At 32.6% G+C, this 21,456-nt stretch overlaps 1 protein-coding gene and 1 pseudogene across 1 annotated transcript; both read right to left on the bottom strand.

Moving 5' to 3' along the window:
• Positions 1-4,020: 4,020 nt before the first annotated feature.
• On the bottom strand, positions 4,021-4,121 carry LOC127899459 (small nucleolar RNA R71; annotated as a pseudogene).
• Positions 4,122-17,579: 13,458 nt separating this feature from the next.
• Positions 17,580-19,181, bottom strand: LOC102631019 (lignin-forming anionic peroxidase-like). Its single transcript, XM_006470880.3, has 3 exons — positions 18,693-19,181; positions 18,371-18,533; positions 17,580-18,221 (listed from the first exon to the last, which is right to left on the bottom strand). The coding sequence occupies exons 1-3, from the start codon at positions 19,110-19,112 to the stop codon at positions 17,947-17,949; spliced, it is 858 nt and encodes a 285-aa protein (XP_006470943.2). The 5' UTR covers positions 19,113-19,181; the 3' UTR covers positions 17,580-17,946.
• Positions 19,182-21,456: the final 2,275 nt, after the last annotated feature.

Below are 21,456 nucleotides of genomic sequence, written 5' to 3'. Positions count from 1 at the left end.
TTTGGCATTTGCTCTAGAGCTTCCACAAAAGGGATATTGATATGTAGTTGTTTCAGCACTCCCAAGATTTTGCTGAACTGCTTATCTTGTTGCTGCTTTTGAAATCTTTGAGAGAATGGTGGTGGATGTCTAAACTGTTGTGCTGCACTAGGTTGTGCAGACTACTTCTCTTTTGCCATGTTCTGGTTGGTGCTACAGCCTTGTTATCTACAGTTGTTGGATCATTATTTTCGGCAAATGTTGCAGCATGACTACTCTCACCAGTGTGCTGTGAAGTGGAGGATTGTGACTCTTTTTCAATTTGAGTTTCTTTCTGGATTGAAGTGGGCTCAGCTCTTCTTTTTGGTACACCAACGGGACTATGGACATCATTTCCAGATCTCAAGTTAATCACTTTGCAATGCTCTTTCCCTTCTCTTCTTGGGTCCTCTGTATTATTGAGTAAACTAACTTGAGGTTTTTTACTCATTGCTGCAGCAAGCTGTCCAATTTGATTTTCCAAGTTTCTCAAAGATACAGTATGACTTTGGACAACTGCTTCATTCTTCACAATATAATCCTTAATCAAACCTTCAAGGGAGCTGAGTTGATCATTGTTGATGCTTATTTTCTCTTATTTTGTGGATAAAATCCAGGTGGTTGAACAGGTCTGTTTTGTCCACTGAATGCTACAGTAAGCGGATTCTGATTACTCCATGAAAAGTTCGGGCGCTGTCTCCATCTAGAGTTGTAAGTGTTTTAATATGGATTGTCCTGGTTCTGTCTATTGAAGTTGCCCATATAGTTAACCGAAGCTGGATTACTGGGACAATTGTCAAATAAATGCCCTTTTCCACAATAAACGTAAGTGATAACTCTATGAAATGAGAGTTATCATGATACTTTCAGACTTAAATCAATATTACTTAGAGAGTAAATGATGTGTTTTTATTGTATTTTTGTTACATTTTGCAAAAATATTCATTTTAGTTTAGTCTTAATAAGTTTTGCTCGATTTAAAGTAATTTGTGCTCAAATTGTGTGCAAAATTGTAGGTTTCCAGAAGTTTATAATTCATGGAAGGAATATTATGCAATAGGCTTGCAAAAATAAGGAAAGAAAATGGCTACAAAAGAGTTAAAACAAATCTGAAACAGTGTAGTTGCTGTAGATATTGTTGTGTCCCTCTCTCTTTCCTTTCTTGGAAACCAGCTCCCCCTTTTCCATTTTTAGAAACTACCTTTTTTTTTTAACGATTACTACTAATTAAGCTAATGCCGGACCTGTGTTGAAATAAAATCCAACTACACGGTCGTTGAATCATGTTCAAATTGTCTCAATTTTATGTCATGAAAAATTTAAAATTAATATCGAAGGGGAAAAATTAAATAATACACTTAATTAGGAAAATTAAAGTGCATATGTTACACAAGCTTTCCTCTAGCTCAGCAATTCGCCTTTCTGAAGCTCACCCACATTCAATTAGAGTATTCATTTCTAACATCAAACTTTTAATTCTTTTTCTGGATACTTGGATGACACAACAAAGCTGTACTAAAATGAATAAAAATTTTAATAGATAGACATCTTATTGAAACACCAAGAGTAAGAAAGCATAAGGCACCTGATAGATGTTGTTTAGCATGACGTTGGTCGAGTCACAAATTTCAATATGCCTCACATCGTTGGAAGAAATGTGAGGCCAAAGTTAGTTGAAAAAATTGAGATATGTCTGAGCAAAGTCCTCCCAAGCAAAGCTGGGTTAAGTCCTTCACCGTAGGCAAGGTCCCTTGGTTGGAATCTAGTGAGAAAAGAGCAGAAGCTGATATGTTGGTAGTGGCAGAAGAGCTAATAGATGGTGGATACATGATAACACTATGAAATGAGAGTTATCATGACACTTTTAAACTTAAATCAATAATGCTTAGAGAGTAAATGATGTGTTTCTATTGCATTTTTGTTACAATTTTCATAAATATTCATTTTAAGTTAGTCTTAATAAGTTTTACTTAATTTAAAGTAATTCGTGCTCAAATTGTGTGCATAATTGTAGGTTTCCAAAAGCTTATAATTCATGGAAGGAATGCTATGCAATAGGCTTGCAAAAGATGGAAAAGAACTTGGCTAAAAAAGAATTGAAACAAATCTGGAACAATGCAGTTACTATAGATGTTGCTGTAGCAATCCTAGAACAACGACAGAGAAAATTCTGTGCGAGATAACTGTAGAATTACGATCTGCAGTTTCCTAATCTGACTAATGCGCGACCTAGGCTTCCGTTTACCCTAATTTTCAACTATAAAATGAGCACGCATCATAAGGAATAAGGAGAGCCGTCACCCAAGGAAAAAACACAAAGAAAAAAAGAAAAACAAGATTCAAGAGAGAGATTAAGGGCTGCACAAGAGGAGAATTTGCAGAAATCAATTGGGAGTTCAATCCTTCTTATTCTTCTCTTGTTTTCTATTTATTCATGGAGATGTGTTTTATGGCTAAAACTTTGGTTTTTATTTTTCTTTTGAAAATCATGAACTAAATTTATTTGTAGTTGAGTGATAAACAATCTTGATGGTTTATTAACGGGAAAGATGTGTTGCTGCATGTTTGCTATAGCTGTTTGTTTTGATAATATTTATTTCATTCGTTATTTCGGTTGATCACCCATTTAATGATACAAGTTATGAGAGAGCCACAAAAGGGCCTATTTTAGTGGAACATATCAGAGCAATACTTGGTTTTATATTGAGTTTCTTAGATTGAGTTTAACTTATTCCAAAAGGGTCATGCTTAATCTAAAATTAATGATGAACTAGACATAGGGATTCACCTTGTAGGGTAAATAGAACCTAAGCGTGTAATGTTATATCTTATGTTGGCATAACAACTGATCACTATTAGGTTGCATATAGATATAAGATATTCAACATGCGACAGCTGAGAATACATAAGGATTCTGCCCAGTGCTGTAGCAAATACTGTAGCAATCGAGCCAACCATTAGAAAATAGTCAAGACCATTAGCAGAGTTTATTCACTCAATTACTATATATTCCCATTAGTTTTATCTTTGAGCTTGACGTGATAGTTTACTTTGTTGCATTATTTTATTGTGTTTTTATTTTAATTATTACATTAGTTTCATTAATTATTTATTTTATTTTAGCACAAAATCTGCACTGTTAAGATTGCTATAGCAAATCTGATAACATCAATTCCTGTGGAGACGATCTTGAATACTCATCACTTTATGCCTTGTTGTGTACACTTGCACATTGACACCAATAGCATTAGTATTTATATGCCAACAAGTTTTTGGCGCCGTTGCCGGGGATTGATTGTTCATTGTGATTTGTGAAATTAGTTTTAATGGCGCTAATTTTTTATTTTATTTTAATTTGTTTATTTTGTTGACATAGGTGATCTAGCAACCCTTGCATGTGCAAATATAAATCTGTTAACTTCCAGTTTGATCCAGAAATTGAAAGAACTGCAAGGAGATTGGGAAGAGAGCATCGAGAATTACAAGCTGTTGTAGCAATGGATGATTTGTAAGATTTGAGAAACTTGAATCGTAGAGAGGAGATACAACCAGTCAATGTACATGAAGGTCTGAATGGACAATGTGTTCAAAGGCAACCAGGGAACAATATCATTATTCACATGGTGAACGATAGAGATAGAGCCATTTGAGATTACGCAGTGTTGACTCATCAAGCCATACATTCGGGAAGTTAGTCCTGACATTAAAGCTGACAATTTTGAACTCAAACCCGTGATGTTTCGGATGCTTCAAACAATGGGGCAATTTAATGGTTTGTCATCCGAAGATCCTCATCTACACTTTAAGTTATTTTTGGAAGTGAGTGATGCTTTCAAGCTTACTAGAGCATCACAGGAAGCATTAAGACTCAGACTTTTCCCATTTTCTTTGAGAAATCGAGAAAGAGCATGGTTGAATTCTCTACCACCAGATTCTATCACTACATGGAATGATTTGGCTAACAAATTTTTAATGAAATCCTTCCTGCCAAACAAGAATGCAAAGTTGAGGAATGAGATCACATCTTTCCATCAACTTGAAGATGAGAGCTTGTATGATGCATGTGAGAGATTTAAGGAGTTAAGATGTCCTCATCCTGGTATTCCTTGCTGCATACAGTTGGAAACTTTCTATAATGGTCTCAACCCAAGCACTAGATTGATGGTAGACGCTTCAGCAAATGGGGTCTTGTCATCTAAGTCTTACAATGAGGCTTATGAAATTTTAGAGAGAATAGCATACAATAACTATCAATGGCCATCAACCAGACAAGCTGCATCAAGAGGAACAGCAAGAGTTCATAATGTAGATGCCTTGACAACATTGTCAGCACAAGTAACTGAAATATAAGTGTGCAACCCAAGAGGGGGGGTGAATTGGTGTTTTAAAAATTATCCTAACAAATCCACACAACAATCTAATCTAACGCCTTAATAAATATGAAAGCAATAAGTTTAATAAAAGCACAATAACAAATGAGTAAAGGAGAAGAGAAATAAACACACAAATTTTTACGTGGTTCGACAATCCCCGCCTATGTCCACGCCTCCAAGCGATTCAAGCTTGAGGATTTCACTATCCAAGCCTTTCTAAGACTTCAAACATTTACAATTGATTTCAAGGTGTCAATGAACCTTTACAACCAAGAGATTATCTCCCAATCTCTTCACTCAAGTGTCTCACACACTCAAACACTTACAATTAAGATGAAGAAATGAAAGTTACAACAAAACTCACTCAAAGAGTATCTGGCATGCTCGTTTTCATATCCGGTTAGTCGCTTTTGAAATCCGGATTGCCGCTTGCGAAATCTGGATAGTCGTTTATGCTCCAGAAGCTTACTGCCCAAAATTCGGATTGCCATTTACCATATCCGGTTAGCCGCTTGCTACAGTAACTGCTACAGTGAAATATTTTTTAAATTTATAGTTTGACCCCAAAACTTTATAAAAATATATTATAGCCCAAAACGTTATGAAAGCTTCAAATAGGCCCAAATCTGAAATTTTAAAACAATATCAAAGGTTTTTAAAATACTTTCATTTTAGTCCAAAATACTTTAATTCCATTACATCATTTTCTTAAAAAGCACAATTCATAAATCTTTGTTTAATCAATACATGTGGTTTGTTATCATCAAAATCAATATCTATAGCCATATAGGCTAATAGTAACTGCATTAACAAATATGGTCAAGGCTATGACTACTGCTCCAACAACTGTTAACCAAATTTCTGATATGTCTTACTGTTGGTGTATAAATACTAATGCTATTGGTGTCAATGTGCAAGTGTACACAACAAGTAATAAAGTGATGAGTATTCAAGATCGTCTCCACAGGGATTGATGTTATAAGATTTGCTATAACAATCTTAACAATGCAGATTTTATGTCTAAATTAAGATAAACAATTGATGAAACTAATTTACTAATTAAAATAAAAATGCAATGAATAAATGCAACAAAGTAAACTATCACGTCAAGCTCAAGGATAAAACTAATGGGAATATTTAGTAGTTGAGTGAATAAACTCTCCTAATGGTCTTGACTATTTTCTAATGGTTGGCTCGGTTGTTGCAGTATTTGCTACAGCACTGGGCAGAATCCTTATGTATCCTCAGCCGTCGCATGTTGGATATCTTATATCTATATGCAACCTAACAGTGATCAGTTGTTATGCCAACATAAGATATAGCATTACACGCTTAGGTTCTATTTACCATACAAGGTGAATCCCTATGTCTAGTTCATCACTAATTTTAGATTAAGCATGACCCTTTTGGAATAAGTTAAACTCCATCTAGGAAACTCAATCTAAAACCAAGTATTGCTCTGATATGTTCCACTAAGATAGGCCCTTTTGCGGCTCTCTCATAACTTGTACTATTAAATGGGTGATCAACCGAAATAACGAATAAAATAAATATTATCAAAACAAACAGCTATAGCAAACATGTAGCAACACATATTTCCAGTCAATAAACCATCAAGATTGTTTATCACTCAACTACAAATAAATTTAGTTCATGATTTGCAAAAGAAAAATAAAAACTAAAGTTTTAGTCATGAAACACATCTCCATGAATAAATAGAAAACACGAAAACAAGAGAAGAATAAAAATGATTGAACTCCCAATTGATTTCTGCAAATTCTCCTCTTGTGCAGCCCTTAATCTCTCTCTTGAATCTTGTTTTTTCCTTGGGTGACGGCTCTCCCTATTCCTTATGATGCGTGCTCCTTTTATAGTTGAAAACTAGGGTAAACGGAAACTTAGGTCGCGCATTAGTCAGATTAGAAAACTGCAGATCGCAATTCTGCAGTTATCCCGCACAGAATTTTCTCTGTTGTTGTTCCAGGATTGCTACAGCAATGGTTCCTACAGCAATATCTACAGCAACGGCTACAGCAACTGCACTGTTCCAGATTTGTTTCAATTCTTTTTTAGCCAAGTTCTTTTCCATCTTTTGCAAGCCTATTGCATAGCATTCCTTCCATGAATTATAAGCTTTTGGAAACCTACAATTATGCACACAATTTGAGCACGAATTACTTTAAATTAAGCAAAACTTATTAAGACTAACTTAAAATGAATAATTATGAAAAATGTAACAAAAATGCAATAGAAACACATCATTTACTCTCTAAGCATTATTGATTTAAGTTTAAAAGTGTCATGATAACTCTCATTTCATAGAGTTATCATGTATCAACCATCTATTAGCTCTTCTGTCACTACCAACATATCAGCTTCTGCTCCTTTCTCACTAGATTCCAACCAAGGGACCTTGCCTACGGTGAAGGACTTAACCCAGCTTTGCTTGGGAGGACTTTGCTCAGACATATCTCAATTTTTTCAACCAACTTTGGCCTTAGTACATTTCTTCCAACGACGTGAGGCATATTGAAATTTGTAATCCGACCAACGTCATGTTAAACAACATTTATCAGGTGCCTTATGCTTTCTTACTCTTGGTGTTTCAATAAGATGTCTATCTACTAAAATTTTTATTCATTTTACTACAGCTTTGTTGTGCCATCCAAGTATCTAGAAAAAGAATTAAAAGTTTGATGTTAGAAAGGAATACTCTAATTGAATGTGGGTGAGCTTCAGAAAGGTGAATTGCTGAGCTAGAGGAAAGCTTATGTAACATATGCACTTTAATTTTCCTAATTAAGTGTATTATTTAATTTTTCCCCTTTGATATTAATTTTGAATTTGTCATGACATAAAATTGAGACAATTCGAACACGATTCAACGGCCATGTAGTTGGATTTTATTTCAACACAGGTCCGGCATTAGCTTAATTAGTAGTAATCGTTAAAAAAAAAGGTAGTTTCTATAAATGGAAAGGGGGGAGTTGGTTTCCAAAAAAGGAAAGAGGGGCACGCGAGAGAAAAGGAGAGAGAGAAGTTGACCCAAATCCGACCCGTGTCCTTGACCCGACTCCAGTCGCCGATTCCGGCCACCTCATCGGCCGAGCTTGGTACCGATCTGAAGCTTGTGAGATGCCGGTCACATCCCCACCGTCTTCACCATTGAAAACTGACCGGAATGCCTCCGTTTGAAGCTCGAAAAGTTGCGGCTCAACCCATTTCTGTCGTCATCAATCCTGCCGGAGTTTTAGCCACGCCACAACCTAGATCTTGTTCCTCAACTCACACTCATCACTTTCCGATCGACCACGACCACGACCACCAGGGACATTGTCTTGGCCGCGAACGACCACTGGGAAACTCACGGACTTTGGAGCTTCAATTTGCTGTCGTTGCCTCGCGTGGAAGGTCACCGCCGGCATCGTTGGACTCACCGAGGTCTGAACCATCCGACCTGAGCTTCCCGTCATCGTTGACTGAAGTTCGGTCACCGTTGACCGACATGGGAAATTCGGTAATTTCATAAAACTTTGGGGTAAATTTGTAATTTATGCAAAAAGTGGATAATTTGGTAATTTCTTATTAGGATAGCGAGGTAATTTGACATTTCGAGGGTAATTCGATAATTTAAGTTATTAAGGGCATTTTGGTAATTTCGCACTTCGAGGGTAATTTCGTAAATTCAAAACTTGTGATTAATTTTGTTATTCGAATTGAGGAAAATTTGGTAATTTAAGATATTGAGGGTAATTCGATAAATTATGATTCCGATGGTAATTCAGTAAATTTCGGTGTCAGGGGCATTTTGGTAATTTTTTTATATAAGGGTAATTTTAAAATTTTATGTATTCGAGAGTTTGGTTTTGAGCTTTATTTCATACTGTTAGTCATATTTCATGATACGGAAAAAAATTATGTCGTTTATTTAATTAGGAGGACCCACGAGCGAGAATCAACCCGCAAACGTTGGTGATACTGAGTCTGGACATCATCACTGTGAGTGGAATATACAAAACTTATTTTCATAGTATATTTTGATTTTACCATACAGTACAACCTGTTTTGATAATAAGTATTTGATTCTTTGATTTAATGATTTTCTAGAAAATTGATTTTTATTCTACGTGCTGATATTTATTATTATTGAAAATGAGTTTGATTAATGATTTTATTATCATTTTTTGAGTAAATGCATGATATTAGAATTGAGTGTTGAATAAAAACGAAATGAGATTTCAGATGTGATTATATGTTTATGAACATGTGTATAAAAGGTTGTTTGAAAAATCATTGGACAATACTCTTCCCCTTCAGATATAGAGATACAAATAATATGAGATGAATACAGTGATACAAATGATATTTTTAGCCTATATGGCTATAAATATTAATTTTGATGATAACAAACCACATATGTTGGTTAAACAAAGATTTATGTATTTTGCTTTTATTATAAGAAAATGATTTTATGGAGTTAAGTTGTTTTTCAAGTTGTGGACTAAAATAAAAGAATTTTACAATATTTGATTTTAATAAATATTGTTTTAAATTTCAGATTTGGACTTATTGAAAATATTTAAATATTTTGAACCTTTCTATAATTTCACATATTTTGGGTTTTATTATAATTTCATAAAGTTTTGAGATTGATAAAGTATTATTTAAAAATTTTGAAATTGGACCTATTTAAAAACTTTTATAACGTTTGAGGCCATAATATAGTTTTATAACGTGTTGGGGTCAAACTATAATTTTGAAAACTAGTTCACTGTAGCAGTTACTGTAGCAAGCGGCTAACCGAATTTTACAAGCGGAAGACCAGATTTTGGGCAGTAAGTTTCTAGAACATAAACAGCTATCCGGATTTCGAAAGCGGTTATCCGGATTTCAAAAGCGACTATCCGGATATGAAAAGCGGTATGCCGGATGTTCTGAAATTCAAATTTTTGCTGTAACGGTAACATAAAAGCGGCTAACCGGATTCCATAAACGGTAAGCCGGTTATCACCAAAATGTGCATAACGGCTAATTTTTAAGCTCAAACTATAAAAACTCAAATCCAATTCATTTTCAAGCTCTCTAGCAAGCAAAATAAAAAAACACACAACATATATTGAGCTCTCATTTCGCAAATCATAAAACATTGAATCATCTTTTTTCTTCAATTTGTATATCTACTCTTAAATAGAGTTTTTGTTGTAATGTTCATTTCCTCATCTTAATTGTGAGTGTTTGAGTGTGTGAGACACTTGAGTGAAGAGATTGAGAGATAATCTCTTTGTTGTAAAGGTTCATTGACATCTTGGAAATCAATTGTAAGCATTTGAAGTCTTGGAAGGCTTGGATAGTGAAAACTTCAAGCTTTGGATCGCTTGGAGACGTGGACGTAGGCAGGGATTGCCGAACTACGTAAAAATTCATGTGCTTGTTTTTCTTTTTCCTTACTCATTTATTATTGTGCTTTCATTGAACTTATTGCTTTCGAATTTATTTAGGTATTAGATTGAATTATTGTGTGACTTTATTAGGATAAGTTTTAAAATAATGTCTAGACAATTACCTGTGATACAAAAATGGGTTTTAACCGGTATTCTGGGTTAATTAAATTCTTTTTAAAGTAAGTACAATGATTGCATTTGATTTTAGTGTAAGCTGAGATAAAGATGAAGTCAATTGCCCAGTTATTTAATACAACTTTGTGGAAAATTTTGACTACATGTCAGTACTCTTTTGTTGGCCTCAGAGTTCACCAAATAAATTAACTAACACAAAATACGCCTATAATAGCAGAAGAAGATGCTTCCCATGCACACCATGCAATCATGTCTCCACGTAAAGACGACGAGGAACACTAGGTATATTTTCTACCAAAACCTTCCATTCTTTAAACTTTTCGAATACCTATTCTTTGTTCGTCAACGAATAAATTCAGATTTTTCTTGAAATGTCATTAATAATAAATAAAATATATCTATTACCTGTTATTCCCTAAATCTTCATAAGAATCCAGATTAAAATTATTGAGTACTATAATTTCGGAAGCGTACCTGAATCCATCGTTGTTGTACAAAGATTTCTTGATTTTGGTGATGGTCTTCCTATCTAATCTCTTATCTTTTATTAAGAATCCTTATTGAGAGATTTTTTAGAATTACTAGGAGTTAAGAGAGATTGGGGACCATAACCTCCTTTCTAAAATAACGTAACTAACAGTTTTAATAAAAAAATCGTTTAGCAGTTATCATGTGTTTATTATCACTTCAGTCCCTCATTAAAGGGATAATTAAAACTTTGGTATCTATGCATTTAACTCACAACAATTATACCCTTAGCCATTTAATTAACATTAAATAGATCACTCAATTATTGGCTAACTAAATAATAGCACATACATTTTATTTGTTTCATATGTGGCCCCAAATATTAGATTAATTAAAAACTAATCTAACAACCTAAAAATACATGTTGTGTAGGTACCCATAGATTTGAATGTATATAACCAGAATTTTGATAAATTTGTGAAGAGATGACCTGAAGCTAGTTGACTGACTTAGGACATAATCTTCATAATACATCAAATTCTCATTCCTATCACCACTTAGAGCCCCTGTTTACTAACTCTTTCATCTTCTTTCACTCATGTGCCCAAGTTCCATACCCTAGCTAGTTTTTTAATTACCATTATCTGAGGAATCATCATCAACAGAAGCTATTTTACCATTTAATGTAAGTCATTCCTCCTAGTACCTTTCATCACTGAATAAAATCCTTGATAATCCTCAAAACACTAAATTCGGCCTTAAAAAACTATGCCCATTTGATCAAGTAAGCCTAAAGAAATTAAATTTCCCTTAAGTCGAGGGGCATGTCTAACATGTTTTAGCTCTTTAATGATTCTATCATGTACTTCTAAACTGATGTTTCCTATACCAATCACGCTACACATGGCATTATTACCCATTGACCTTCTTGTCTAATATCCGAAGCCCCATACACAACTGCTGATGCATAACCTTCTTCTATAACAGCTGGATCTCCATCTTGATTCTTTGTTCCTTGTGTTTGTTCTTTCTTTTCAGAAAATCGCTTTTGAAGTGACCTTCTTTGGGATATTGAAAGCACTTCAAATTCTTGTGCTGACGTACTATTTCCTCATTGTTGTGCTTACCTGATCTAATAGGTCCCTTAGTTTAAGCCTAAAGAACAAAAATTTTATCCCTTTTCTAGTGGCATCAGCTCATACACATGAGGCTTAACTTATTACTTTTGAGCTCCACTTTTCCCTTTGAAATGGATAAATCTACAGGAGCTATCTTCTCTCTCAGATATTACCCCTAGCTTGTCTTAAGCTATCCTCAGCTTCTAGATATAGTGTTGACATTTCTTATCGTTTATTCTCTACAAGCATCTGTCACTTGCCAATAGGTCTAAATACGTTATGTCCAGTGAAGATTTGTCAACTTTCAGAGGCAAGCCAATTCCACTCGCCATGCCCATTTGAAGTTTTCTAAGCGCTTTATGCTGATTAAGTACATTTGTTCTAATCCAAACTTGAGTGTGAGTTTGAATTTCCGAATTAAGAGGATTGAATTTTGGTCGCCATTGAAACAATCGAAAATATCCTGCTGGAAGTTTAAAAGCCCCTCCACTACGCGCACAACGCATATCATGTTCTAGATGTTGGGGAAAAATCAAGTTTTTAAATTTATTATAAAACCTTTTTAAGATCGCTCTCATATAATATATAAGAATTTGTAATCTAGAAATCGTACCTTGAAAATCTGATTTGGCTTTTTCCGTTAAGGTGATTTAGGCTCCTAGATCACGATCCGCCACCACCACTCCTGTTAGATCACGATCCGTCACCACTACATTTGTTAGATCACGAACTATCACTAATGATCTTTCAGGTTATGACTCAGGTTCGATTTGCACTTGACGTGTGGGCGCCTTTATCACTACCAAAGCAACTAGCACGAGAAAATTTTTCTCTCAACAATAAAGAGAAAAATCTTTTTCTCTGATCTGTATAAAGTGGCTACCCTTTTTTTTCTTTAGAGAAAACTCTCTATTTATCATCGGCCGATGTGTACACAGTTTTGCAATTAACTAAAAAATATGAAAATGCTAAGTGAATTTGTGTCTATCTATCATCGATATATACACAGTTTTGCTATCATCGATCAGTATATATAGTTTTGCTATTAACTTAAAAAATAGGAAAATATTATTTGAACAACAGGAAGATAGAAATGACAATATTATAGCATGAACAATGTTATCATTTTGTATGATACAACGTCAATATAACATGAACGGTACCAACATTTTTGTCTTCCCATTGTCTTGCTGTAGGTCAAATAGCAGTGCTCTTAAGAATATAATCAACTATGAATTCATACTTATTTTAAAGAGAATTTCTAACATGCTTATCATGATTGAATTAATTGAATAAAGAAAAAAAATAAACAATTGGATAACCAGAAAACACAGGCATAAACAATAAATTTCCCTGCCGTTGTTAATTATTCATTACAAAAAATAAAAGCAAAGAATTAGAATATGACACAATTGAAAAATATTTGGAACAGAAATTCATGCACAACTGATCATTAATTGACAAGATTGCAAACTCTTCGAATTTCTCCAGCAGAGCCAGTTTGAGGACTGATATCTGCAATCTTGATCATAGCAGCTGCGAAATAATATTTAAAATTTTTGAAGGATTTTTGCTATTTTCATCAACAATGGAGTTAGTGGATCCGTTACTAACAACTTTTGTAATTTTCTTCATGTTTTATGGGAAGACATTTGTATAAGTCGGACTCAAATTATATGGGAAGACATTTGTATAAGTCAGACTCAAAATATATTCAAAAGTGAAGTAAAGTAATCAAAATATATTCAAAAGTGAAGTAAAGTAATTTCAGAGACTCGGAATCTAATAACAACTACGGAAAGCTTCAAATCTGAACTGAATTGCCGCGGTTTCTTACATTATATTCTATCAACTTGTGCCTCCAGAACAACAAATGAAATGATCTAATTAATTAATTACTTTCATTTACAATTATACCGACAAACATATATTATCTTCTGTTTTCTTTTTTTTTTTCAAATTACAAAAATGTATAATGTATGTAAAAGCATGTTGTTGAACGTATATGTCCGTATGTTATCGTAGTAGCACATATTTTAAAAAATAAAACAGTTGGACAAATTGAGAAATTTGTTAATTAAAGGCCAAACACTCAATCACGGATATAGTAAGCCTCACTCTTGAAGATGAAGTATAATCTTAGTTACAAATATGATGACATATATATAACATTCAAATCGGTCACTTTGTCTCATCCATGTCGTGTGAAAAGGTAGTGTGGGTCTACTGATAGAGACCAAACATACTTAAATGCAGCTTAATAGTTGAGGATTTCTCAAGTTGTATATTATTAGCCTAATAACTGTTCAAAGCCGATGTGAGATAATATATTGAATACACAGTATATATTACTTATTTTCTATAGGAAAGAACACTCATTCACTGTGTGTCAATGTTTTTAGATATTTTACTACACTCCTCATGGTAACTTCACCCTTGTTGGTTTTAATTGTCTTGATTGCTTTGCTCAATGGAATATTTTGTTCCATGGGTCCAGCTACAATACAACTGTTGTTTGATACCCCTTATTTTTGTCTTTTTCTAATCCAACCATTGGATCCAACCTAAGAGTTGCAAAGGCTATTCAAACGGTTGGGATGTTATTATTTGGTTATTAACAATGCGATCCCTTATGTTTACTAAAAGAATAAGAAAAGATTAAATTTTAAAATTTTGACACATTGGTCCGCTAAATATTTTATTATCAAAGGTAATTTAGTAAACAAACATATTTATATATTAAAAGAATGGATGGATTATTTTAACTTGCTAAAATACTCTCCACTTCCATTTACTTAAAATACCAATTATATTTTAATAATACTATTTTGTATTTAGTGTAACACAAAATTGGATAAGGTTTTATATAAATTTTGACAATATTAAAATAAAAAATAAATAAATATTAAATAAATACTTGGATAGTCATTTAAATTCATTATAGAGTTTATAAATAATATTTTCAAAATAATAAATTTCTATATGTACATTTGAGATTATGTTAAATTACTTATGCTTTCTCCCACGTATGAAGCCGATCAATTATTTATTTAATATAAAAATAAATAAATTATATAATATTTATTCTATTACTTAAATTTAAAATTATAAAGAATGAAACTTAAATTTAAAATAAATTTAAAATTATAAAGAATGAAACTTAAATTTAAAATAAATTTAAAATTATAAAGAATGAAACTTAAATTTAAAATTAATTGAGAAGGAGAAAGAGAGAATAAAATTTTTAGAATTTTAAAATTATTATATTTTAATTAGGTTCATTACATAAAATTATTTAAAAAATTTAGTTTTTATTATTTATAGAAAACAATGGGGATTGTTGAAGAAAATGCCAAATTAACTTTATAGAATTTTAAAATTATTATATTTTAATTGGGGCTTATTGTATAAAATTTTTAAAACTTATAGTTTTTATTATTTATAAAAAATTACAGGGACTACTAAAAAAACTACTAAAATAGTGTTTGGTACAATGGGGGTAAAATAGTTTTACCCTGTGTTCCACATATTTATTGTAAAGGTAACAAAGTGGGGGATTTCTCAATTAATGATATCCTTGGTTGTCATTCTTTTACTTTGTGGAATTAATTAGCTACCACATTCAATTTGGAAACTTCCTCTTCTAAATTTTTGGGAGGTATATTTAATCATTCCCTTGTACTCTTTTATCTTACTAATAGTTTTCTCTTTAATTTAAAAACAATCAAAATTCTTGACAAGAAAATTTATTTCTTTATTTATCATTGATATATACATTGTTTGTCAGGGGCGGAATTTTATTTAGACTAGAGTATGCCATGGCACCTATAAACTTTTGTAGAATCAAGGAATTCCTAAATAAATTATGATGATATAATGAGTTTCAGGTAAAAAATCTTCATTTTGGCCCCACATTTTCTCACAATTTCTAAACTTTGGACAAAAATAGTGTAATTTATATGGTCCTCAAAACATTAATTTTGATAACTGGTAGCTTCACAATTATTAATTTATTATTAACAAATTCTTTTCTCTCTCCTCCTTTAAAAACAAGTGAACTTAATTTTTTAAACTATATGATCAGTTTTGAAAATTTTGTATTATAATTTAGTCTGCGAAGTTTAACTTTGAGCTCCGCCCTCGCTGTTTGTTATTACTTTAAAATATAATCATCTATATAAGAAACATTCAATCCTTTGTTAAGAGAATTTGCAAACATAAAACAATAGATAATTTACCTTAATAATATTCTGTTCATATGTTGACCTTAGTGCACGCATATCGTATAATTTACCCGACGTCGCACTCAATTTACCTAATTTATTAATTTTATCCATACATATGTCAACGGTCAGCTCTGTTGATGCTGAGGAATTGGGAGTCCAGTGGAAATCATTAAATCAATAAACCAAAATACGTATGCAATATCAACAAACGCGTTGTGTCCAGCTAATAATTAAAATTGGAAGTGACTGTCAATTTCGAAATAGAAGCCCCTTGCCATTGGGACTAACTGCGAATTCCCTATAGGATTCCATAAATTCTAAATAAGAACTTTTAAATCCTGAGCTTTCACAGATGCCGACCGTTGAGCCTTGGATAATCTTCCAGGTTTTGAAAAGTTTCTTGTTCCACCTTGAAACTAACTGTATCACCACGGATGAGAGAAGCATGAAGTTATTCAGGTTGAAAATCCAAGGTATCCTTGCGTTGAAGAACAGAAGCATGAGTTAATCGCATAAACAAAGTTCATGGTGTTTCATCAAGCTGTGGTTGCCTTTGACGTCCTTGGTGTTTCATCAAGGTACACCAATTCAGCCATGAATCCTTCCAGAGAAGTGATTTAATTAAAACTTACCAACAGCGTTTGGAATTTTCTTCATGTTTTATGGGGAGACTTTTTTGTAAGTCAAACTCAAACTATATTCAAAAGTGAAGTAGTTCAGGGACTTGGAATTATAACTACTACGGAAATCTTCAAATCTGAAATGAGTTGCCGCGGTTTCTTATATAACAAGCAATCAACTTGTGCCTGCAACAATTGAAATGTTCTAATAAATTTATTATTTTGATATACTTTTTTTTTTTAAAAAAAACTAAGGATAAACATATACTGTCTTTTTTTTGTTTTTTACTTTTTGAGTTACGAAAATATATAATTTATGAAAAAGCGTGTTCTTATACATTTAGGTGTGTTATGGTGGTAATATATACATTCACATTTTACATGCAGACCGATCTCTTTACTTGGTTTTTATCATATCGAAAAGTAGTTTGGCCTACTCGTGTACGAGTGCTCAGGAGCCTTACTCATAGTTAAAAGGTAGCTTAAAAATTAAAAATTGTCTCTATTGAGGATATAAGCCCACATCGTGGATCTGAGAATATTCTTCCACATCAACCCTTCGTCATTATCATGTAGTAGAGTAATATGGGCTTACATGTGCATGAGTACTTATGAGCTACAATCATAATCAATAGCTACCTTTAGAATTATCCTTGCTTAACTTAGAATATCATTGCACATTAGTTGAGTATAATATATTATCGGGCTACTAATATAAGCTTGATGCAAACCTCAACTCTTAAGTTAGTTTTTTAGTATAGTTTAGGCATATGGGCTTCGATAGCCTCAACCTTAATAATATTAGCCCTATACCAATTCTCAAAATGTGGGATAATATCATTAATACGTAGTATTCATTTTATTATCGTATGAGTGATTTTGTCTCTATTTATCGTCGATCAATACATGCACAATTTTGCTGTCGTAGATCATTATATACAGAGATTTTCCATTACCATAAAAATGGGGAAACGTTAAATGATTTTGTCTCTATTTATCATCCACCAGTATATACACAATTTTGCTATCAACTTAAAAATAGGAGAATACTATTTGTATAGTAACAAGACAGTAGAAATGACAACATTATAACATGAACATTGCTGTCATTTTGTACGCTACAATGTCACTGCAACAGGAACAGCACCCATATTTTTGTCTTCCCATTATCTTGCTGCAGTTCAAATAGTACTGCTCTTAAAAATATAATCAACTAAGAATTTCCACTTATTTTAAGAGAATTTGTAAAAGTTTATCATGATTGAATTAATTGAATAAAGAAAACAATAAACAATTGGATAAACAGAAAATAAAGATATAAACAATAGATTTTCCTGCCGTTGTTAGTTATTCATAACAAAAAATAAAATCAAAGAATTGAAATATGACACAATTGAAAATAATTGAAACAGAAATTCATGGACAACTGATCATTAGTTGACAAGATTGCAAACTCTTCGAATTTCTCCAGCAGAGCCAGTGAGAGGACTGATATCTGCCATCTTGATCACGGCAGCAGCAAAATCAGATTTAAATTTTGAAGGGTTTTAGCTATATTCATCAACAATGGAGTCAGTCGATCCACCACTAAACAGAACTTGGTCTGATGCAAGAAGTCCCTTCTTCTGAATGAGATTCTTGAAGTAATTGTTATCGAAAGAATTGGGTGTTACTAAATCAAGTGGTGATAGATTGCTGTCACCACCATTAGCCGGACACTGACGTCTACGAGTGCTCGCGAATCCAGCATCAATATTGCTTTGATTGCTATAAATCCTATCACGGAAAAATGCACACTGTGCTTGGCCAATTGTATGAGCTCCTGAATTTCAAATGAAACAACAAATTAATTAATATTATTGATTATTTAGTCATAGTTAATTAAGAAATATTATTTTTTATATGTATATATTATGGCGTGACAAATACACACACACATATGTATGTTTGTATAGAGAGAGAGAGGGGTACCTGAAAGGGCGACCAAGTCTCTTGCATTCAAGCCTTTGGTAGCGAAGGTGGAAATAAGTTTTTCCAATCCATCTGTAAAGCTGGGGAGGTTTTGTGCTAAGCTTCTGCTTGCAGTTGTTGAGTCTCTTCGACCAAGCTTAACAGTCCATGATGGTCCACCAACCTGTAATTAATATTTTCAAATTAATTAACTAACCAAAACTAACAATGAATTATATATTAAGATTAATAATAGAGAACGGTATCGGCTTATCACTATTTCTGTTAGCACCATGTCTCTTATTGTATTAATCTTGTAGAAAATTAATGATGATTTACTCACAGCAAAAGAAGCATCACGGGCTGCGACAGCAACGATATCAGCGCATGAAACAACTCCAGGGCAAACTCTTTCCAGTTGAGACTTGACACTATCTATAACTTCGAACCCTCTAGCTGATTTAAAATTTGGAAGTGCATTTTTCTCGCTGTCAATGAAGGAGGAATCGTCCAACAAAATGGACGCGTCACAACCTTGAACGAAGCAATCATGAAAATGGAGGCGAATGAGGGATGCCGACATCCTACGCTCTCGTGAAACAGCATTTCTAATGCCTGTTCGGATTGTGTTGAGGGCACTTGGGCAAGTGGCATCGTAAAATGTTGGTGAGAGTTGTGCTTCAGATTGCGTAGAGATGATCAACAACAACATGGAGACAAAAATTGTACACGTGAACTTATTTGTTTGAGAAAGAGAAGCCATTTTAGGTGCTATCTAGCTAGCTTCTTGCAAGTAGCTAATGAATAAATGGATTAATTGTTATCTTGAGTATTGAAAGATGATGAAGAAGCTCAATTGTTGCATGGTATTTATAGTGCTAGCTATTCTTTTCTCTTTGACATTGATACTCGTTTTAGTTCTGGTCCATTTTGGCGGCTTCATGCATATATAATGGTGACAGTAAGAAACTTTGACAGATGTTTTATTACTATTTCAGCCCCCGTTCGTGGTCGCTGCTTGCCGTATTTAGAGCAAATCAAACATTTGCTTGGATTCATTAATGCATAAGGGAAAGGTTCGTGCCTTTGTATCCTGTTCATATATTCTCTTGCGGACTATTCAACTCGGAAATCGTAGAAAATCGTTGGAAACTGGGTTACAGCTAAGATAATTGCCCAATTTAAATAGAATATTATTGATGTTGACCTTAGCTAGGTTTTTATATCTTAAAGAAGAAAAAGAAAGGAGTCAAAATTTTCGGAATTTATTCTATTAATACAATGTCATATTTCAACAGTCATTGTGATCTGTTTATGCATATATACGTTGGAAAATTCTCAGCAATGATGACGTTGGCGCAAATTTTCGTTTAAATGTCTATTTTACAATATTGTCAAAGGTATCACAATTTTGTGAATGACGTTTACAACGTTTTTATAAAAGTCATTTACAACATTGTAAAATTCACATTTGCACAGAATTTTGTGTGGACATACCCTCCAGAGATGTTATAATGTGTGTGGGGGTGAAAAGTTTTCAATTTAGACATAAAATTTGAGATGAATTGACAACTGCTTGAATAGAATTTCCCAAAACTGTAAAGTATTTGACAACATTATGAAAGTATATTCACATCGTTGTCAACTTGTTCTAAATTTTATAAAATCTAGGATTTTCAGACCTAAAAATAATTTCGTCTGTGTATTAGAAATTATATGATGTGATGCTTAAATGTGGATATCATACAGATTCATATTAACATTAAGGTAGCGTTTACTTTTTGGATTGGATTGGGAATCCTGAGGAGTGGGAATCCTAGGATTGGGAGTGTGGAGTGGGAGTGGGAGTAGGTTGTTTACTTACACTGGAATGGAAGTATGGATTAGAGATCAGAATCCAATTTATGTGTTTACTTTGTCTTGGATTGGGAGTAAATAGTTTCAAATTACAATTTTATCCTTATTTAAAGAATTATAGTTTTTAATTACAAAACTAATAAAAAATATATTTAATGAATAATATTTATTTTATTATATTTGTAAATTTATTATAATTATTAATATTCTTAATTATGAACAATAAATTATTAATTTGAATACAAAATGAAACCTTATTTTATTTTATTTAATATAATTATATTAAATTTATTATTATATAAAATAATAATATAATATTATTTAGTACAAAATTAATATTTTCTTAGAATAAACTATTTATTATTATTAATATTAAATAAATATAATACTATTATTTTTAAAATAAATATAATAATATTACATTTATTAATTCTCTATTAATATAATAATATTATTTTAAAATAATTTTAACTTAGAATCAATGCAAATTATTATTTAGTTAAATATAATATTATTATTCAAATAAATATAATAATATTATTCAAATAAATATAATAATATTTATTTTATTTTATTAATTATAAAATATTAAATTAAATTAAATTAAAAAAAATAAAAGGGTAAAAAAGGGAGAGGTGGGAGTGGATTCCCACTCCCACCTCCCCCAATGGGAGTCCCACTCCCACTCCCCACTCCAAAAATGGGTGGGGCCCACGGAGTGGGATTCCCACTCCCTTCCCATTTAAAGGAAGTAAACGCTGGAGTGGGAGGAATCCACACTCCTCACTCTCACTCCAGCAAGTAAACACAACATTAAATGGTGTAACAATTAATTTTTTTTTAAAAAAAAAATGTTAACACGTGATGGTCTTAATATGAATACGCGCGAATTCAAATTTGCATTTAACATCCACCCTTAGGAAACGTTGATGTACGTATAAAAGTTAAAAGCTTTAAGAGTTGACATGCTATAATAGATGAATTTATTTTGACTATGTTGGTTTTGGTAGCGCAAACAAACGTGGTTTTAAAGTTGACATGTAATATACGCACTTGGACTTTCTTAATAAAGTGCCGATTTTTATTTTCCTCTTCTCTATTAATTTTTAATTTCGTCACTATAGTTTAATTGGGATAAATTGAGCTCGATTATACGCGCCGATGGTCGGATTTTATTTTCGTAACGGGTCTGAAATTCGCTTAATTTGTATTAAGCTTAAAAAAAAAAAAGAGGGGCAGAATTGTATAAC

This window comes from Citrus sinensis, chromosome 8 (genome assembly GCF_022201045.2).
Source record: "Citrus sinensis cultivar Valencia sweet orange chromosome 8, DVS_A1.0, whole genome shotgun sequence".
Classification (NCBI taxonomy): Eukaryota; Viridiplantae; Streptophyta; class Magnoliopsida; order Sapindales; family Rutaceae; genus Citrus; species Citrus sinensis.
This window is presented reverse-complemented; position numbering and strand designations above follow the sequence as displayed.